Source organism: Copadichromis virginalis, linkage group LG7, assembly GCF_057382275.1.
Source record: "Copadichromis virginalis isolate Kocher_CV1m ecotype Utaka linkage group LG7, C_Virginalis_male_GT1.1, whole genome shotgun sequence".
Classification (NCBI taxonomy): domain Eukaryota; kingdom Metazoa; phylum Chordata; class Actinopteri; order Cichliformes; family Cichlidae; genus Copadichromis; species Copadichromis virginalis.
The window spans coordinates 47,777,363-47,796,171 of NC_140624.1; the positions used below are offsets into that span (position 1 = coordinate 47,777,363).

Genomic DNA, 18,809 nt, shown 5'->3' on the forward strand with positions numbered 1-18,809 from the left:
GAGCCACGATCGCCCCAAAAACAGACAAAAGTTAACAAAATGCAATTCTAAAAAGATGTGTTTTTAGTTGTTTTTAATCTGGTAAAGTCTGGCTTGTAACTGGTAGAAGTCATTAATCAGCTAAGGGTTAAAGGTTCAGGAAGAGCCAGGACATTTCTCTGTCCTTGTTTAGTTTATTTGATCATTTTTCATCAGGCAAATGCAGCTGTTTAGGCAAAAGGAAATAGAAACTACAGACCCGCGCAACCCAGAGGACTTCTAAAAAGGCATACGATTGCCATAAAAATTATTTCCTGTCCTGTTTGAATAATTTATTTTAGCTCTATACATATAGCACAGGTTAGTGTGGGTGTATAATTAACAGTCCTGAAAAGTAAGGCTTTGTTTGGTGATCTTGCAGGTTCAAATTAAGTTGTTTTTTTTCTCAACTTCCATACATTTATCTGTTTTTCTCATCTGGAGTCTTTCCGCCAAGAACAACAAGGAGCTACAGAATGGAAATGCATCTGCACATAAGTGTCCACATATCAGTAAAGGTTGGAACACACAGACGAGCACAGGCACACACCGGCAAACTTCTTGCTGTTAGTAGCTTTCACGTATGTTAACTCATGGCTCTGTGTGGTTTTGAATACCTTTGAAATGCATATTACAGGACTTTGTTCAAGACTTCACAAGAGAGCCACTATGAAAAAAAAAAATTATTCTGGGGTTTTGAGAAGAACAAAAAAGCACTAATGATGAAATCTTATCATGTGACACGTTGACAGTGATTGTAGTAAGGTCCTTTGAGCTATGAGTTATACAGCAGATATTTTACATAGCTATAATTAGTTACAGATAAGTGTGTTTTTATGAATACTGGATAGGAATTCTGATACTAAATTGTTTGAAACCTATAGGTGTGGCTGTTATAAATTCGTCCACAACATCACTATGTGCTTTTGAGGTAGCAAACAAACAAACAAATGAAAAATCTCTATGCTATTTGTTCATTCTTCTCTGCTGCCAGTGGCTTTACTAACATATGACCACATTTAAACTGGTGCCGTTTTTATGCCCGAATCATTCAAAGTTCGGCATTAAGTGGCTCTGAAAATGGTCAGGCACATGGATTGGACTAAAAATAATTCAGTAAGAAAGCATTCAGTGTTCAAACAAAATTTTGAAAGACTTTCCGAAACCCATGCTCAAGATCAGTAAAAAAAAAACCCAAAACAAACAAAAATCCCCACAAAAACACGATGAGAAGAAAGTCTGGCTACTTTGTCAGTGAACGCAAATTCATTGATTAAACTTCACATTAATTAATTAAACAAGAAAATGGGAAAATTAATAACCGTGAACACAAATCAGTAGATTAAATATCGCAGCTATTTCACCCGCTTCCCAGAAGCTGTGTTGTATCATTATATCAGTGACAAGAGGAGAAAAAAATGTTGTGCGAAAGGACAAAGGACCCCACGATGGAGTTTTGCAGATCCTGAGGAAACTGCCTTTGTGCCCCAAGCTGACTGTGATGTATGACACGAGGGGGATCTGATCTCGTGGTGTTTTCTCAGAAAATAACTGAGGATGATATATGGCTCAGTCGACATGAGCTGATAATCTGTTTATTGCTTTTTAAATAAGAAAGTCATGGGGCACGCTTAAATAAAATGTTTGCAATTGACTGCTACAGTATTGACACGGGTAACGAGTTTGCAGTTCTTTGCCTGTATAGACCTAGGCGCCGGACATAACCACAGTCTTTGGCTTAGTCACTCACCTCAGCTTCCTTTCTAAGCCTTTTAATCCCAGCGTGGCTGTAAACCGCCGCTCCAACTTTTCTACTGAAAGAAGAACATGATTCCCCGGAGTCGTGATAATAATAATGAATAATAATAATGGATTGGATTTATATAGCGCTTTTCAAGGCACCCAAAGCGCTTTACAATACCACTATTCATTCACACACTGGTGGAGGCAAGCTACAGTTGTAGCCACAGCTGCCCTGGGGCAGACTGACAGAAGCGAGGCTGCCATATCGCGCCATCGGCCCCTCTGGCCAACACCAGTAGGCAAGTAGGGTAAAGTGTCTTGCCCAAGGACACAACGACCAGGACAGAGAGGCCAGGGATCGAACCGGCGACCTTCCGGTTACAGATGCGATTCCCAACCCCCTGAGCCACGGTCGTGAGCCATTTTTTACACGCTTTTCCCAGCAATCACATCATCGTGCATGCGAGAACCCAAATGCCTGATATAATCGAATCGTGAGATGGTTTTTAACCTGATAGTACACAGTCTAATTGCACCCAGGTAAGAATGTTGGTGGTAACAATCTGGGGAATTTATTTATCTTACCTCACTCCCTACATGTAAGACAGTTGTGTGACCTATCCTGAGAAATTTACCTGAGTTCATGTGTGAAAATTGTCTGTCAGAGAAAGAAGCACGCAGCACTGTTTTTATCTTGATTTTAGTCCCTAAATCAAACAGCATGTTTGTTCAAACAGCCATGTATTGAAAACTACAGCACTGTTTTTAGTTGTATTTGTGAGATGACGGTGAAAAGCTAGAAGGACTGACCATCAGCCTAACGAGAACTAGATTACCTCATTAGATCCAGTCATTAAAATCATCCTTTCTGCTTGTTCTTGCATGAGCAGGCCTCCCATTGTGGCCCAATCAGTAAGTGCTAGTGCTTTTCAGTGCATTGGATTGCCTGAAACCGAGCGGCCCAAATACCTGCCCATCCACAAAAGGGAAAGTTGTGTGCCTCCTTTCAAAGCGGCATCTGTTTCTCTCTTCTTTCCGTCTATTCTGCATGTTTGCTTTGCTCAAAGATAAAGTCTCCCAGAGCTTGACTTTTCCAGAGGCTAAACTAATTCAATTAGAAGGGACATGTTTGAGTGTAACCTAGAGTTGCACCAGTATGAACCAACATTGCGGAACAGGGCATACTGTTGTGCAGATGAGAGTCTGTCAGGCCAAACGTTCTGTGTTGATAATAATAAAGCCAACATAAATAACTAATCTCAGGCACGAACTTTGCTGTAAGAGAATTCATTTTGTTACTTGATCTTTAGGCTTGTCACTTTTTATATTTCGTACTTCATGGCGAACTTGCACTTGGTCTAGGTCTTTCTGTTGGGAATGCCATGAACAAACATGGAAAAGTGAAGAAGAGATTACATGTTTTACCCTAAGCCTCTAATTGAAAACATTTACGTGTTCTCATTCAGTAGTAAATAAAAAAAAGTGCTCAGAAAAGGCAAAGGCTTTCCTGAACCTCATTCAAAGCCTTCTTTGAAGACTCTTTAGTTTAAATCTTTGGGGTACCAGGGAAAGTTCAGTGCTTGATCCTGCTGATGCGTTACATTCACACTCTGGAATATATGGCAGCTTTGGGAATAGTGTGATATGCCTGTTTTAATTAAAGCCTGTGTGTATGCGTCTCTCATTGCTATGTAATTCTATGGACTGTATGCGAGGTGCTTTCTGTAATAGGCATATTTATGGTCCATGTGAAATAATCCATGGCTAAACTATTGGTTCTACTTAATCCCATTCATAGATGCCGTTTTTAACAGATATACCAAAAAAAGGCTGCATGCATACAGCATTCAAGCATTCCCTTTACTTTAAGAACTGAAAGACATCAACATGCGCTACTGCACATTAACTGTTGCGCTGTTTGATTGTACTACAACGTCTTAAAAAGATATATTCAAAAGTTGTATTCTTTAAATGTAAAGTGATTTTTTTATAACGCCAGAAATCCAGTATCTCAAATAATAACGATCTTTCCTAAGATCAATCAAAAGATACAATACAGAAATGTCCAGCGTTTGTAAGGTATGTTCATTTATATACTCAATACATAAGTCTGTGGCTCCTTTCACACAAATACTTGCATATTTTTGAGTAATTTCAGCGCAGTGTGGGATTGAGGCAATCAGCCTGTGGCCCTGCTGAGGAGTTATTGAAGCCCAGGTTGCTTTGATTGCGACCTTCACCTTGTCTGTATTTTTATGTCAGGTGTTTCTCATCTTCCACTCGACAGCATCCCATACATTCTCTATGGGGTTCAGATCAGGGGAGTTGGCTGGACAATCCAGCTCGCACGCTCAAGACAGATGTTTTAGAAATAACACATCATGTGTTAATTTTTAACACATCTGCGTGTCTTGTTAAGGACTAAACACACGTTGTTTTGAACACCGTCACTGTGTAGCACATTTAGCACATTCTCTGTATTTAAATATTTCTACAAACTGAGCAACAGTCTAGAAGTTTTTCTTCTCCTTGTGAACATCTCACAAGTTCTTCAATTGACTTTTTTTGACAATCCTCTCAAGGCTACAGTCACCCGTGTTGCTTTTGCACCTTTTCCTACCACACATTCCCTTCCAGTCAACTTTCCATTAACATGCGTCGAAACATCCGATTTACTCTGTGAGTAAACTCTATGAACAGCCAGTCTTTTCAGATGTGGTTTACCCACCTCATGGAGGGTATGGATGATTATCATCTGGACAACTGTCAGCAGTCTTCCTCATGACTGTGGTTGCATGTACATATTTTATTGAAAGAAACATGGTATTTATACTGTTTAAACAATAACGGACTCAAAATCAAAATATTCTGATACTCTGAATATATGAACATAGACAAAATTTGACAAAGACTTATATTTAAGTTCCCAAATCTTATGCCATGATCACTATCCACCCCCCAAAACCACGAAAGCCTAAGAATGATGAATGAGAAGCCGTACCATAACAAATGCAAATCAAAACTAGAAATGAGAAACCAAAATAATACCAAAAAAAGTATCAAAACAGGAAAAAAAACCCTTAAACAATACAGATGTAAATGAAGGTGCTTTTGTGATTCAATTATTTTGTTATTATTGCATGTTTCCAGAACTTTCTTTCGTTGCCTTTACTTATTTTTACTCTTGTTCTTTGTTAAATTGTAATGAGTCATAAAATAACACAGTTGCCTCAGTTTTTAAAGAAAGTAATTCCACTGATTACAGGGACCTGTAGTTAAAAGAGGCAATCTGATTATGATAGAGGTACAACGTAAAGGCAAACAAACCAGAGAGAATAAATAAACATTTTGCAATACTGACTTCCAAAAAGCACCCTCACTTACATATATTATTATTTACTTGTTTTCTTTCCCTGGGATTAATTGCTTGTCTAGTGGTTTTGGTTTCTCATTCATAGCTTTGATTATTTTTTTGTTTATGGCTTTGATTTTCTTATTTATATATTTTCCTTTCAGACTTTTTTGTTTCAGAAATCCTTATCATGGTGCCTCAAAAAACCATTATGGTGACTTAGACAATCAAAGTGAGTAAGCCTCCATTATTTCTCCCGTATTTCGTCACAATGGTTCCTTGAATCGCTGTGATAAGGAAACACAACAAAGCTGGACATGCAGTGGGTAAAAGCAGACGTATCAGTCGATCGGAAAGACAGATATGTGAAAGTACAAACTTAGAAGTTTACTAGTTGAATAAAGAGACACACAAACTCACCAGTTGACTTAGCAACAATTCTAACAACTTGATCTCCACCGACCTGGTCTTATGAAGGTTTCCCGTATGCAGTCTTTTACTTTTACTTTCTTTGCATGTGGTATTTCTTTGTATTGTCCAGACATATGAACTTACTGTGTTTTTTCTCAATCTTTGTGCAGGGATGTGATACCACATGCTACGTATACTTACCAGGTCCAAACAATCTCCAGGCAAAGTGAGAGTGAGCCATCTCCACCTTTGGTGCATCAACTTGGGGCACCCTATTGTGGTGATGGTCGCATCCAAAGGTAACAGGCACCACGTGTGTATGTGTATATATATATATATATATATATATATATATATATATATATATATATATATATATATATATATATATATATATATAAAAAACACCCAGCACGCCCCTGCGGGCGGTTTATCCTTCAAGCTCGGGTCCTCTACCAGAGGCCTGGGAGCTTGAGGGTCCTGCGCAGTATCTTAGCTGTTCCCAGGACTGCGCTCTTCTGGACAGAGATCTCCGATGTTGTTCCCGGGATCTGCTGGAGCCACTCGCCTAGCTTGGGAGTCACCACACCTAGTGCTCCGATTACCACGGGGACCACCGTTACCTTCACCCTCCACATCCTCTCGAGCTCTTCTCTGAGCCCTTGGTATTTCTCCAGCTTCTCGTGTTCCTTCTTCCTGATATTGCTGTCATTCGGAACCGCTACATCGATCACTACGGCCGTCTTCTTCTGTTTGTCTACCACCACTATGTCCGGTTGGTTAGCCACCACCATTTTGTCCGTCTGTATCTGGAAGTCCCACAGGATCTTAGCTCGGTCATTCTCCACCACCCTTGGGGGCATCTCCCATTTTGACCTCGGGACTTCCAGGTTATACTCGGCACAGATGTTCCTGTACACTATGCCGGCCACTTGGTTATGGCGTTCCATGTATGCCTTGCCTGCTAGCATCTTGCACCCTGCTGTTATGTGCTGGATTGTCTCTGGGGCATCTTTACACAGCCTGCACCTGGGGTCTTGCCTGGTGTGATAGACCCCAGCCTCTATGGATCTTGTGCTCAGAGCTTGTTCTTGTGCTGCCATGATTAGTGCCTCTGTGCTGTCTTTCAGTCCAGCTTTGTCCAGCCACTGGTAGGATTTCTGGATATCAGCCACCTCCTCTATCTGCCGGTGGTACATACCGTGCAGGGGCCTGTCCTTCCATGATGGTTCCTCGTCTCCCTCCTCTTTCTTGGGTTTCTGCTGCCTGAGGTATTCACTGAGCACTCGGTCAGTTGGGGCCATCTTCCCAATGTATTCTGAGATGTTCGTTGTCTCATCCTGGACTGTGGTGCTGACACTCACCAGTCCCCGGCCCCCTTCCTTCCGCTTAGCGTACAGCCTCAGGGTGCTGGACTTGGGGTGAAACCCTCCATGCATGGTAAGGAGCTTTCTTGTCTTTATGTCAGTGGCTTCTATCTCCTCCTTTGGCCAGCCTATTACCCCAGCAGGGTACCTGATCACGGGTAGGGCGTACGTGTTGATGGCCCGGGTCTTGTTCTTACCATTCAGCTGACTCCTCAGGACTTGCCTGACCCTCTGCAGGTACTTGGTGGTTGCAGCTTTTCTAGCGGCCTCTTCATGGTTCCCATTCGCCTGCGGGATCCCCAAGTACTTGTAACTGTCCTCTATGTCTGCAATGTTGCCTTCTGGTAGTTCAATCCCCTCAGTTCTGACTACCTTCCCTCTCTTTGTTACCATCCGGCTACACTTCTCCAGTCCGAACGACATTCCAATGTCATTGCTGTATAGCCTGGTAGTGTGGATCAGTGAATCGATGTCTCGTTCACTCTTGGCATACAGCTTGATGTCATCCATGTACAGGAGGTGGCTGACAACTGCTCCGTTCCGTAGTCGGTATCCGTAGCCAGTCTTGTTAATGATCTCACTGATGGGGTTCAGGCCTATGCAGAACAGCAGTGGGGACAAAGCATCTCCTTGGTAGATCCCGCACTTGATGGTGACTTGTGCTATGGGCTTGGAGTTGGCCTCTAGTGTTGTACGCCACATCCCCATTGAGTTCCTGATGAAGGCTCTTAGGGTCCCATTGATCTTGTACAATTCTAGGCATTCCAGTATCCAGCTGTGGGGCATTGAGTCATAGGCCTTCTTGTAATCAATCCAGGCAGTGCACAGGTTGGTCAGTCTGGTCTTGCAGTCTCGGCTGATTGTTCTGTCTACCAGTAGCTGGTGTTTTGCGCCTCTGGTATTCTTGCCAATTCCTTTCTGTGTCCCGCTCATGTATTGACCCATGTGCCTGTTCATCTTAGCCGATATGATGCCTGACAGGAGCTTCCATGTAGTACTGAGGCAGGTTATTGGTCGGTAGTTGGAGGGGACCGGTCCCTTCTTGGGGTCCTTGGGGATCAGGACCGTCCGGCCTTCAGTTAGCCATTCCGGGTGTCTCTCGTTAACTAGCAGCTGGTTCATTTGTGCTGCCAGACGCTCGTGGAGTGCAGTCAGCTTCTTCAGCCAGTAGGCGTGAACCATGTCGGGCCCTGGTGCTGTCCAACTCTTCATACTGGAGACCCTTTCTTGGATATCTGCCACTGTGATGGTTACTGGACCCTGTTCAGGGAGGTCGCTGTGGTCTGCCCTTAGATCCTCTAGCCACTGAGCATTGCCGTTATGGGTTGCATCCTTCTCCCATATGCTCTTCCAGTATTGCTCCGTCTCCAGCCTTGGTGGTGCTGTTCTCTTATTGTTCCCTTGCCACTGAGAGTACACCTTTGCTGGTTCTGTGGAGAACAGCTGGTTTATTCTCCTGCCTTCTATCTCTCTGGTGTACCTCCTCAAGCGGCTGGCCAAGGCTGTGAGTCTTTGCTTGGCAGTTTCCAAGGCCTCAGGTATGGACAGCTTGCTGTATTTCTTAGGCACCTTATTTGTCGCACCTTTCTGCAACTCCGTTAGTTGGCTAACCTCCCTCCGTGCTACTTTGATCTTGCCCTCTAGCCTCCTTCTCCATGGAGGGTACTGCCCCTTGTGGCTGTTCAACTTGTAGCCAAGCATCTCACTGATCACTGCTGCCGTATTGTAGATCAGCTTGTTAGTGTCGGTAATCGTGGTTGTAGGTATTGCCCGTAGTGCTGCATTAACATCATCTAGCAGACCTTCTGAGGGTACTTCACGTAATCTTGGTAACCGGCTACGGGGGATCCAGGTTTCAAGCTTGGCCATGATCCTATTTTTCAGGTCAGTTCCTCTCGCACTCAACGATCCTTCTCCTATCGCACTTGGGGCTATGTACCCAATCTCGGGTGGGGGTGATGATATCGCCCCCCTGACCTGGCGTCCTGACTCCTCCTTGCCGTAGCATTTGTGTTGTACCTCGTCAATCTCTAGCTGTGAGAGCAGTCCCTTCTTTCGAATGTTGGAACACTGAGCTACTAGTTGTTTCGCCGTCATTGTGGATGTTGGGTATCGAAGAATCCATAGGTCCCTCATCCTATTCATGTAGCCCCTTCCGCCGGGGTTACTTGCGTAGTAGCATTCCGCATTCCAACAACGCCCTGTTTTCGTCTCTTGCCCACCGATGCCTTCTTGTTCCAGTAGCCCACTTTTCGTCAGGGTGCCCTGGTTCCTCAACACCTGACGCGGACCTTGTTGATCCGGGCGACGTCCGAGCCGGCATGCCTTCATATTTATCGGTCTCGCTCATGTGTGTATATATATATATATATATATATATATATATATATATATATATACATACATACACAGGGCTGCATATAAGTGGTCCACCAGTGATGTTCTGGAGGAGGACAGACATTTGTTCAGTACTTCTCAGAATTTCTCGGAACACCAAAGTAATTGCTTATGGAGCTTGCTTCTTCGACATCTTCTGAACAAATGTCTATCCTCCTCCAGAACATCTTATGTACTCAAACGCGCCTTCCAACTTCTTATCTGGTGTGCGTCTTTTATTTTGACAGCAAATGCGCACTGGTGAACCACTTACGTGCAGCCCTGTATATATGTATGTATATATATATATGTATATATATATATATCTGTGTGTATTCTAAGCACTTGTCTCCTGCTCTTTTAGTTCCAAAGGAGAGGAATGTGACGATATGAACTTTATGAATGGGGATGGCTGTTCTAGTCAGTGCAAGAAAGAGCCATTCTTCAATTGTGTTGGTAAGTCTTGAAAATGCTCTGCTGCTATCTGATGCTCTGTCCATAGCTCTGATTTCAGTATGATAGGATGATATAGCAGCGTATGCATAACCATTTAATAGTCTTGAAATAATTCCTTGTGCAAGAAAAGTTAAAAAAACAAAAAAAAAAAACAAAAAACAATAAACTGTTTCATTAGTGATCACAAATAAACTTGTTTTAATTGGCAAACGGGACATAAACACACACAATTTTATAAAGGTAGGATTTCTAGTAAAGTATTAACGCTTTAAAAAAAAATTCACATTATTATTATCTGTTTGGATTCCCATGCCTCATTATTTCACAATAAAAAGAGACTGCAGACATTTAAACAAGACTCACTTTGTGAATGAAAGGATTTGACACATCGTCTGGGTGTACTTCAAGTACTCAATGCCTATTCCAAACAAATAAAACACCAGGAGATATCATAATCACTCCAACCTCTTGTATAAAGAAAAAAAAACTAGAAATCATAACTTTTAAATAGAGAAATGTTGGGTCTTTTTTTTAACATAGTTGAAAGAGAGACATCTCCTTTTATAATTTGTTTTTTAAAATTTTATAAATAGATGAATGACTTTTTGTTCTGGGTCCCAGTAGCTGATAATCATATTTCTTCCACTCTTGTGATTCTGTGTATGTACAGTACATGGATACACATGTGTAACCCTCTGTGACGTGGCCACTTAATCCCTGTCAGATTGCTGGATGACTGAACTGGCTGTGCTGTTTTTCCACCAACTGCAGTGCTCTGGGATGCTTGCAAGTGTGTGTATGTTTGTGTGTGTTCAACACTGCTGAGGTTTTACACAGAAATCTGAGACTATAATGAAGGGACCTTCTGTCCATCTGTCTGTATGTGCAAGCAAGTGCCTGCTTGTCAACGAGTTGGATGGACAATTAACAGTAAGTATACAACAGGTCTAGGATGTTACAATCTGGAGGAGCTTTAATAGGCTATCATGATTCAGCTGGTTTAAATCTGGAACTGATGATAATCACAAGTTCTTTGCATACAAACCCACCTGCTGTTACAATCCAGTTGGATTTTAAGTCAGATTTCACTCTTTTCTTTGTCTGTTTGTGCCCACAATCAGAATAAGAATTTAAAAAAAATCTCAAAGGCACCCAGTCACAATCTTTTTTTAATTTAATCTAACTAAGTTTAATTTCTATCAAACTCTAATACTAAAGCACACCCCTTCTGACCTTTTTTTCATTCTATTCCTTGTCTCTTTAGCTCACATTCTACCTATTATTCCTCTACCATTCACAATCACTGTTTGAACTTCCTCTTGTCTCAGTCTTACTGCTCCCCTTCTTCCTCGCCTCTGTTGCTGGTGAGTGAGTGGCAGGAGACTTATTCTATATGCCCCCTCAGTAGCCCCTCGTTTTACCATTGCCAGAGCACAGAACTGACTTGAGCTTTTGGCTGTGCTGTAGATGGGTGGAATTTCGAGGAGAAGGCCCTGGCCAACTTGGCACAGAGTGCCGCCTTTCCCCCCAACTGGAACCCCACCGGCTGATGCTGCTTTAGCTGAGACTTGAGACCAGTGAGGCCCAGGCAAACCTCCCTGCTCAGTTCCCCTCTCCTCCACTCCATAAGCTTTCAGTTCCAGCCCCAAACTCCGGGTGGGATGTCTGGAAAAAATACTGCTGTATCTTACTCTACCCATTGACCTTACCCCACTCCACCCCCTCCGCTTTCTGTGCTTGTCTGTTTTGCTCTCTTTCTCTTTTATTCTTTCTTAATATTTTTTGCCCCTTCTGCCCTTATACATCTATATACGCCTTATAATTTGATTCTTACTCCTTTTATCCCTTACATTCATCTCTTGCCTTTATCTGATCTCCTTTCTCTACTCATTCCAAATGAGGACATGCTCAACAAGAGAGATGGGTGGCGGTGAGAGATATGTTTAAGATGAACCACGCTGATATCTTTGATGCACTCAGTCCTTCTGTTTAAGAAGTTATTTTTATCGTACAGATAACTTATTTGAAGTGTGTTGTGTTTTCAAATGCAGAGGAGCCAAGCATGTGCTACTACTATGACGGTGATGGGGTATGCGAGGATTTTGAGCGAGAGACAGGTGTGAGAGACTGTGGCCTCTATACCCCCAGTGGTTTCCTGGACCAGTGGGCTTCCTCTATTGAAGTTTCCCATGAAGAAAAGCCCTATTGTTCTGGTGAAGTTGCTGCTGGATATCCCGCTGTGACTAAGGTAAGGCCAGACCTGTCTTCTCCTACCAATACCAGTTAAAGTTACCATCATTTAACAAAATTGCTTAACTTAATTTGTCACACCAGAGGTTAACATATATTTTAAATATATTAAGATTATAAATATTGTATCATGCAATCAATCATAAAAAAGAGGTCTTTGAATCTATGATTCTTATGACTGTTGCTTCCTTATTCACACTGTTAAATTCACACAGTGCAGAAGACTCTGCAACACTTAAAAAAAAAAAAAAAAAAAAGCGAAATAGCTTTTTTTGGCAGCTAATTGGTAATATCGGGACTTTTAATTAGATGTCTCCCAAATTGCATGTACAGGTTTTCTGCTCTCACTGGAGTAATGCTTATAGAAGAAGCATACAAAGCTTTACTTAAGGCTGCTTGCTGCCTTGATGTGTTTCTTTAGAGGCAGGAAAGGGGCTGACTACCTAAATAGAATGATTTACTTTATGGGGGCTTGTCCCCCCTAAACGGAGGTCGGTCCTTACAGTGTGTGCATACAGACATGTGTCCTCACAACATAAGTGATACAAGCACACACACACAAAGCTTCGGACACACACAAATGCATTAGCCTCAATCCTACTTAATCCCCTTCCCCTAATATGGATGATGAAAGATAAGACATGTTGTTGATGTATGTTCTCTCTTTTTTTAAGCCATATTTTATTTTTTGAGGTAATTATTCTGTCATTTTCTCACAAAAAACATTCAGCTAGTAGGTAAGTTGCATTGGTGACATCACTTTATTGTTAAATGCTATAGTGATAAATATACTTTACACTTTGCTTTGTCCTGAAAGACTTTACACCTCTACACAAACTGTGCTGTCTCTTCTGAGGTGTATAATGCTGGAAGTGTGTGTTGTTGGTAGAGCTTGTTCCTACTGCTGATGATGCATTTTTACAAAGCCAATGAACTAGTTTTTCCTGAACAGCTGTGTTAAGGTGCCTTGCTCAAACAGGGATAGGAGATTAACCATCACTTAACTGACAGTTAATGCATTTGATATTTGTATTGCACAACCTCTGTTTGAGTATTAAAAAACAAAACAAAACAAAAAAACCGAGTTTGTTCCAACCAACAACATTGCAGCTGTTTTACTTTCTGAGGGAAACGAGACACCAGTGGAACATGTCCATATAACCATAGAGGAAGGATTTCTACTGTGAAGGACACATTGTTCATTCAAAAAACACTTCTACTGTGAAGAACAAACTGTTCCCCAAGGGTTATATGTGATGACATCACCTCATTATAAGGCCACTGAAATGCAAGCGCCTATGCATGTGTGGAAAATATGCAAACACAGGTTAACAAAACACAACGATCTTGTCGCTGTCTGTCTCTGCTCTGTCCATCTCTCCCTCACATAGTCTTATTTATACAATGAGCTGAAAATCATATATATTCAAATCACCAGTGTTTATGTAAATTGATTTATTTTTCAACTTTTCAACACATCAAAATTTTCTCAAATTGTATTTTAACTTTAAATGAAACTGATTATTCTGTGTTCTTCTGGCTTTAAGCATAAGTGCAGTAACAGTTAAAATATATGATTGCAAATAGGGGTTGAACAAAAAAGAAAGATAACATATCTTGGCTTCCAATAACTGAGTTAAAATCCTCTCCAGGCTGTTCTCCTAAACAGCTGTGCAATTGAACGTGTGTGTGGCATTGCTGACTGCACTGGAGGCTCATGCCTCAGATGAAGCATGTAAAGACTGGTTGTGAAGATGAAGACCAGGCAGTAGGTCTGTCTTTGTTCATACAGTTTAAATGTGACCATGTTAGAACAACACGTAATGCAACGCAGTCACCAGTTGCAAAACACTGACTTTGAAGATTTTACCTATTTCGAAGGAACTTTCACCAGTGTCCAGCCATTTGGTATTTTAATTGCTGTTTTTGCTCGTAATTGTCCTTAATGGCAAACAACAATTTATCATAGAGTGCATTAGTCATTCTTCAGGCATCTGGATCTAATTCCTTATCTTCTAGTTTCGAACTTTCCTGAGTGCTTTGGAAAGCCTTTTTAGTCAAAAAACAGTTGTGGTAATTCTGCCAAGTTCTAGGTAGCTTTAAGATGATGGTGATCAATGTGAAAAGTTAAACAATTGCAAATCAGTTCTATGAATTCAATTTTACCATTACACTAAAGGTTGACTCCTTCCTGTAGTAGTTCTAGCACTCCCATTACGTTGTAATTATTTCTGAAAGGCAATGAGCCTTCATTTTGTAGAACAGAGTGATGTTACAGGGAGTCAGATCTGCTGAGCAAGGCAAGTGGTGAGCCACAATTGTGTTTGTGTTGTCAAGAAAACTTCTTTTTGCTGTTACATGGTAGACCATAACACGTGCTACAGTGCAGGTTCTTTCAGCCAAAATGTTCAGTTTTGGACATACCAGGATGTTAATGTCTGCAGCCCTGACGGTGTGGACCAATAATAGCATGTTACTGATAGTGTTCCTGGTGTGATATGTCTTGTTTTCATTAAAAGCTTATAGGCTATTCCAGTGAACACTGCTGTTTGATCACTGGGTCACGGAGCCAACTATAGTCACCAGTTGTAATCATCAAGATGAAGGCTGGGTCAGTTTTACTAAAGAATTTCTTTGCTTTAAGCATAAGTTTGCAAATTGCAAATGTGCACATAACAATTTTCAAATCTGAACTTTAAGGGCATGATCAAAAAGGTTTTCGAAGTGCTGGAAACTGTGTCAATTTGTTTTCCTTTCTCTTGAGAGACAGAAAAACAAGAGAAGATGTTAGGCCAGTCATTGTTTGCTTTATCTGAATCTACTATTACACTGTAAACTGACACATATGGAGGTGAGTCACAGTGTATCTGGGTTCAATACTGTGCCTGAAAGGAAACTTTAATGCCCTTTAAAAATAAATTCCAGTGAAAGTTAAGAGGATTTAAACTATTCCAACTAGTAGAAATGGCTAAAGTTACCTCGCTTACACAGATGCAAATAAAAACAGTGATTTGCTAATCTCGTAAACCCATATTTTATTCATAATAGGACATATTTAGCATTTAAACAGAGTCATTTTACAATTTCATGAAAAATATTTGCTCAGTTTGAATGTGACATCACCTGGCTCTCTTGTAATGTCTGAAAAACATAAATTGGGACAGGGGAACAAAAACTGAAAAAGTAAGTAGTACTAAAGACGATTTCTGTCTCTGGCTGGAATTGAATCATGGGAGAAGCCCCCACCTCAAAAAATGACCCAAGACTTTTGAGCAACTAGAATCCAATATCAGATAACAACAGGACAACATTCCTCTCTGAGTCCAGCAGCTGGTCTTCTCAGTCCCCAGATGTTTACAGAGTGTTGTTAAAAGGAGCGGGGGTGCTACATAGTGGTAAACAACACCCTGTCTTAAGTTTTTTGAAATGTGTTGCTGCCAACAAATTTAGCTAACATTTTCTAATAAAGTGGTAAAACTTCTCAGTTTAAACATTTACTATGTTTTCTGTCTTCTATTGTAAATAAAATATGGTTTTAAGAGATTTGCAAATCATTGCATTTATATTTCATACAGCGTCCCAACTGTTTTTGGAACTGGGTTTGTAAATGTGCTTGTTGCTACTCATGTCTAGTTGTAAGAGCTTAAAATTGTTTTTTTTCTAATTTATTTTTATTTTTCTTGCTTTTTGAAGTCACTAAAGTATACATGTCTTTTTAAGAAACAAGTACGAAGAGCATTCATTGACCGTGAATAATAATATAAGCTACAGTGGCCACTAAACACTTACTCTCTTTTTCATTCATCCAATCTTTGTACACTTCGTTGTACACCACACTGAAGTTGGGTTTCTCTCAAATAAGTAGAAAGATTCTTATGCACGACCTGATCACAAATAGAGATACAACAGCAGCCTTCCCTTCCTGTTGCGGACCTTCTATTTAGGATAACATTTTGATCTCAGTCAACCACACTCCGGAGACAATGCCATTACCATGACACAAAGCCAAAATAACTTCTCTGCTGGAGTTAGTGTCTGGTTAACCACTAGCATTTATCCCATAATATGTACCATGCCTCTTGGTGTACTGGTCTGTGTGTGTGTGTGTTTATGTGTGAAAGTGAGAAAAGTTGCAAACTGAGGCCCAGAAAGAGGTTAAGTTAAAAAGGAGTATGCAAAGAAAAGCACTACAGAGTCCAGGGACACAACGAGACATCTAAACATCTCAATTCAGTGGAATTCAATTTGATTTATATAGCACCAATTCACAACAACAGTTGCATTACGGCACTTTGTATTGGAAAATTGTAAAGTAAAGACCCTATAATATTAAAGAGAAACCCCAACATTGACCAACAACACAACCCTGTATAAGCAAACACTTGGTGAGAGTGGGAAGGAAAACCTCGCTTTTAACAGGAAGAAACTTTCAGCAGAACCAGGTGCAGGGATGGAGAGCCATCTCCTGTGGACACTTGGCAGTGAGGGGAAAGTAATAAGAACAGAGAGAGACAGGAGAAAAGGCAAATCAAGAGACAGAGTTTAATAATCGCTAATGATTAAATACAGTAGTGGTGTATAAACACACATGGGGTGACTTCACCAGTTGTCTTATGCGTCATCCGTCTCCACTGTTCTTTCCAAAAACACTGTGCAAGTAATCCTGTGCTAGCTGCATTCATTAAGGTTTTGTTGTATAAAGTAATGCAAGGTCATGCCTTTTTAATGGTCAAATAAGTCTTTGAAAATTCATTTCAATTCTTTGTCAATTAATTCAGCATACCGAGGACATAACAAGAGTGGTGAAAGGTGGTCAACTTGAGTGTGTGTTCAAATGAAATGGATGGCACAGGCAATATATAATCAATCAGAAACATGGATATGTCTAAAGTGAGCAGAGTGGCTGGTTTTACAAAGGAGAAAAAAAAGTATCAAGAGATCAAACACATAAAAGCTAAAAGCAAGACAGCTGCTGCGGACAAATTAGCACCGTGAGTGTGCATAATAGGAAAAACGCAATGTTGCAGTTTAACATGAAAAGCATTCAGTTTAAGTGTTTTTGTCAGTAACACCAGAAAAGTGGCAAAATATAAGTATAGCCCAGGCTGTGTGAAGCTAAGAAAGAAACGACAATGCAAGCTGACAGACTTGTCAATATCACAACTGTACTGTAAAGAGATGGGCAAATCACTCAGATTACAGTTGTTATTCAGGTCTTATACCAGTGGTGTAATACCTGAGTAAATAAGAGCAGGTAAATAACTTAAATAAATAAACAGGGTTCAGAAATAGTCTGAGCCTGCAATCAAATTATGTTCACAAGTATAACAGTATAAATATAAAATACACTGTTATACCTGTATTTTTACTAATGAATTCTAGTTATGCTGTATAATAAAATTAATGTTCTAGGATTGTTTATCAAGGCTTTTAGAATCAGTATCCTTAATTAATCTCAAATGGAGAGACTGATTTGTTAAAGTTACTCAAAGTATAAATATGAAAGACAGAAAATTATAAACTCTCTATAAAAAAATAATTATAAATAAGGTGCTCCATTTCAGGTAATTATTTGCTGTCTAAAAACAACATGTCTTACTGATGCTCATCAGGAACGACAAAGAACAACAATCTTCAGACCCTCTTTGTATTCTTGCACTGAGATCTGATGGATCTGGTGACCCTACGCTCCTGAGAATACGTCTCTAAGCTCAAACATAAGCAACTATGGAGCGGGGTTGGTCTGCATAAATTACCATGGCTATCCAATCTGGTAAGAAGCGAGCCGCCTCTGTAATACAGAAAACCCAGGGTTAAATCTTAAGTTGTTTTTTTTAGTTAAGTTAACTTGATAAACCCAAATCCCAAACTGTAGTGCATGCCTCTTATTCAGGACAATCCTAAAGTGTAATGAACTCTGTGTGTTTATGGGTATTTGTTGCTGTTGGGGGTAGGGGAAGTAGATAGCACATCATTTCCTTCAGATCTAGTAAACAACTGCTGTATTGGCTTTGTGTATCAGGTCTGTTTGATGTCTAAAGACTGTGTTGATTCTGTGGGAGAGAGAGCAAGGCGGGCAACAGTGATTGGTATCTTTATGGATGCAAGGAAGCAGCAACAGCACAAGACGGCACTTGAGCAGAAAGAGAAAGATATCGCATATCTGCACGATTCTCAAATGCTGTGCACTGGTCTAAGAGAGAGACGGTGTGTGTGTGTGTGTTTTTGTGTTTAGGAGGTGTATACAGATATATTGTATACTTTTGCTGTATCATAATCATCTTCATACACCAGTGCAAAACCAAAGAGAAAGATGAATGACGCTCCAACATGGAACCACTAGGAGTAATTCTTCAACACGAAAATGAATGGTGCAAAGAGTCATTAACACAATCTACCAGTTTGAATAAAATACAGCAGTTTAGTGGCCTGTGCTCCTCCTTATACAATGCAAATGTGATATTTATCTGACTGATACACGTTTTGTTTTCGGTGATAAAGTCTTTGAATTCTTGCACTACCCTGTTTAGTTATGTACTATTGTAGAGGCTTTTTGGATTTGAATGAAAGAGTGGTTACATTAAAAATGAAGGAAATTATATATGAAGATAATTGCCTAAATTACAGATGAAATAATGTAAGGTGGCAGAAACTCAAATGACAAATGACAGATGGCGTTTAAGGTTATAAATGGGGGTAAAATAATCTGGAAATTAACTCAGCCAAAAGTCATACTGCATTCAAAAGAAAATACATAAACGAATAAAAACAATTCTTTTGAAAGCTGAAAATGGTCCAACACCACTCTTACTGGCCATTCCCACATTAAAATGTCC

The 18,809-nt window shown here is 40.4% G+C and overlaps 1 protein-coding gene across 2 annotated transcripts in view; it reads left to right on the top strand.

Annotated features, from left to right (window-relative positions):
- The window catches only part of pappaa (pregnancy-associated plasma protein A, pappalysin 1a), a 104,571-nt gene that overhangs the window by 32,101 nt on the left and 53,661 nt on the right, over positions 1–18,809 (top strand). For both annotated transcript variants that reach the window (XM_085463838.1, XM_085463839.1), the window contains exons 8-10: positions 5,695–5,823; positions 9,632–9,723; positions 11,775–11,971. In XM_085463838.1, coding sequence (XP_085319964.1) covers positions 5,695–5,823; positions 9,632–9,723; positions 11,775–11,971 — 418 coding nt within the window. The remainder of the gene's footprint in view (positions 1–5,694; positions 5,824–9,631; positions 9,724–11,774; positions 11,972–18,809) is intronic.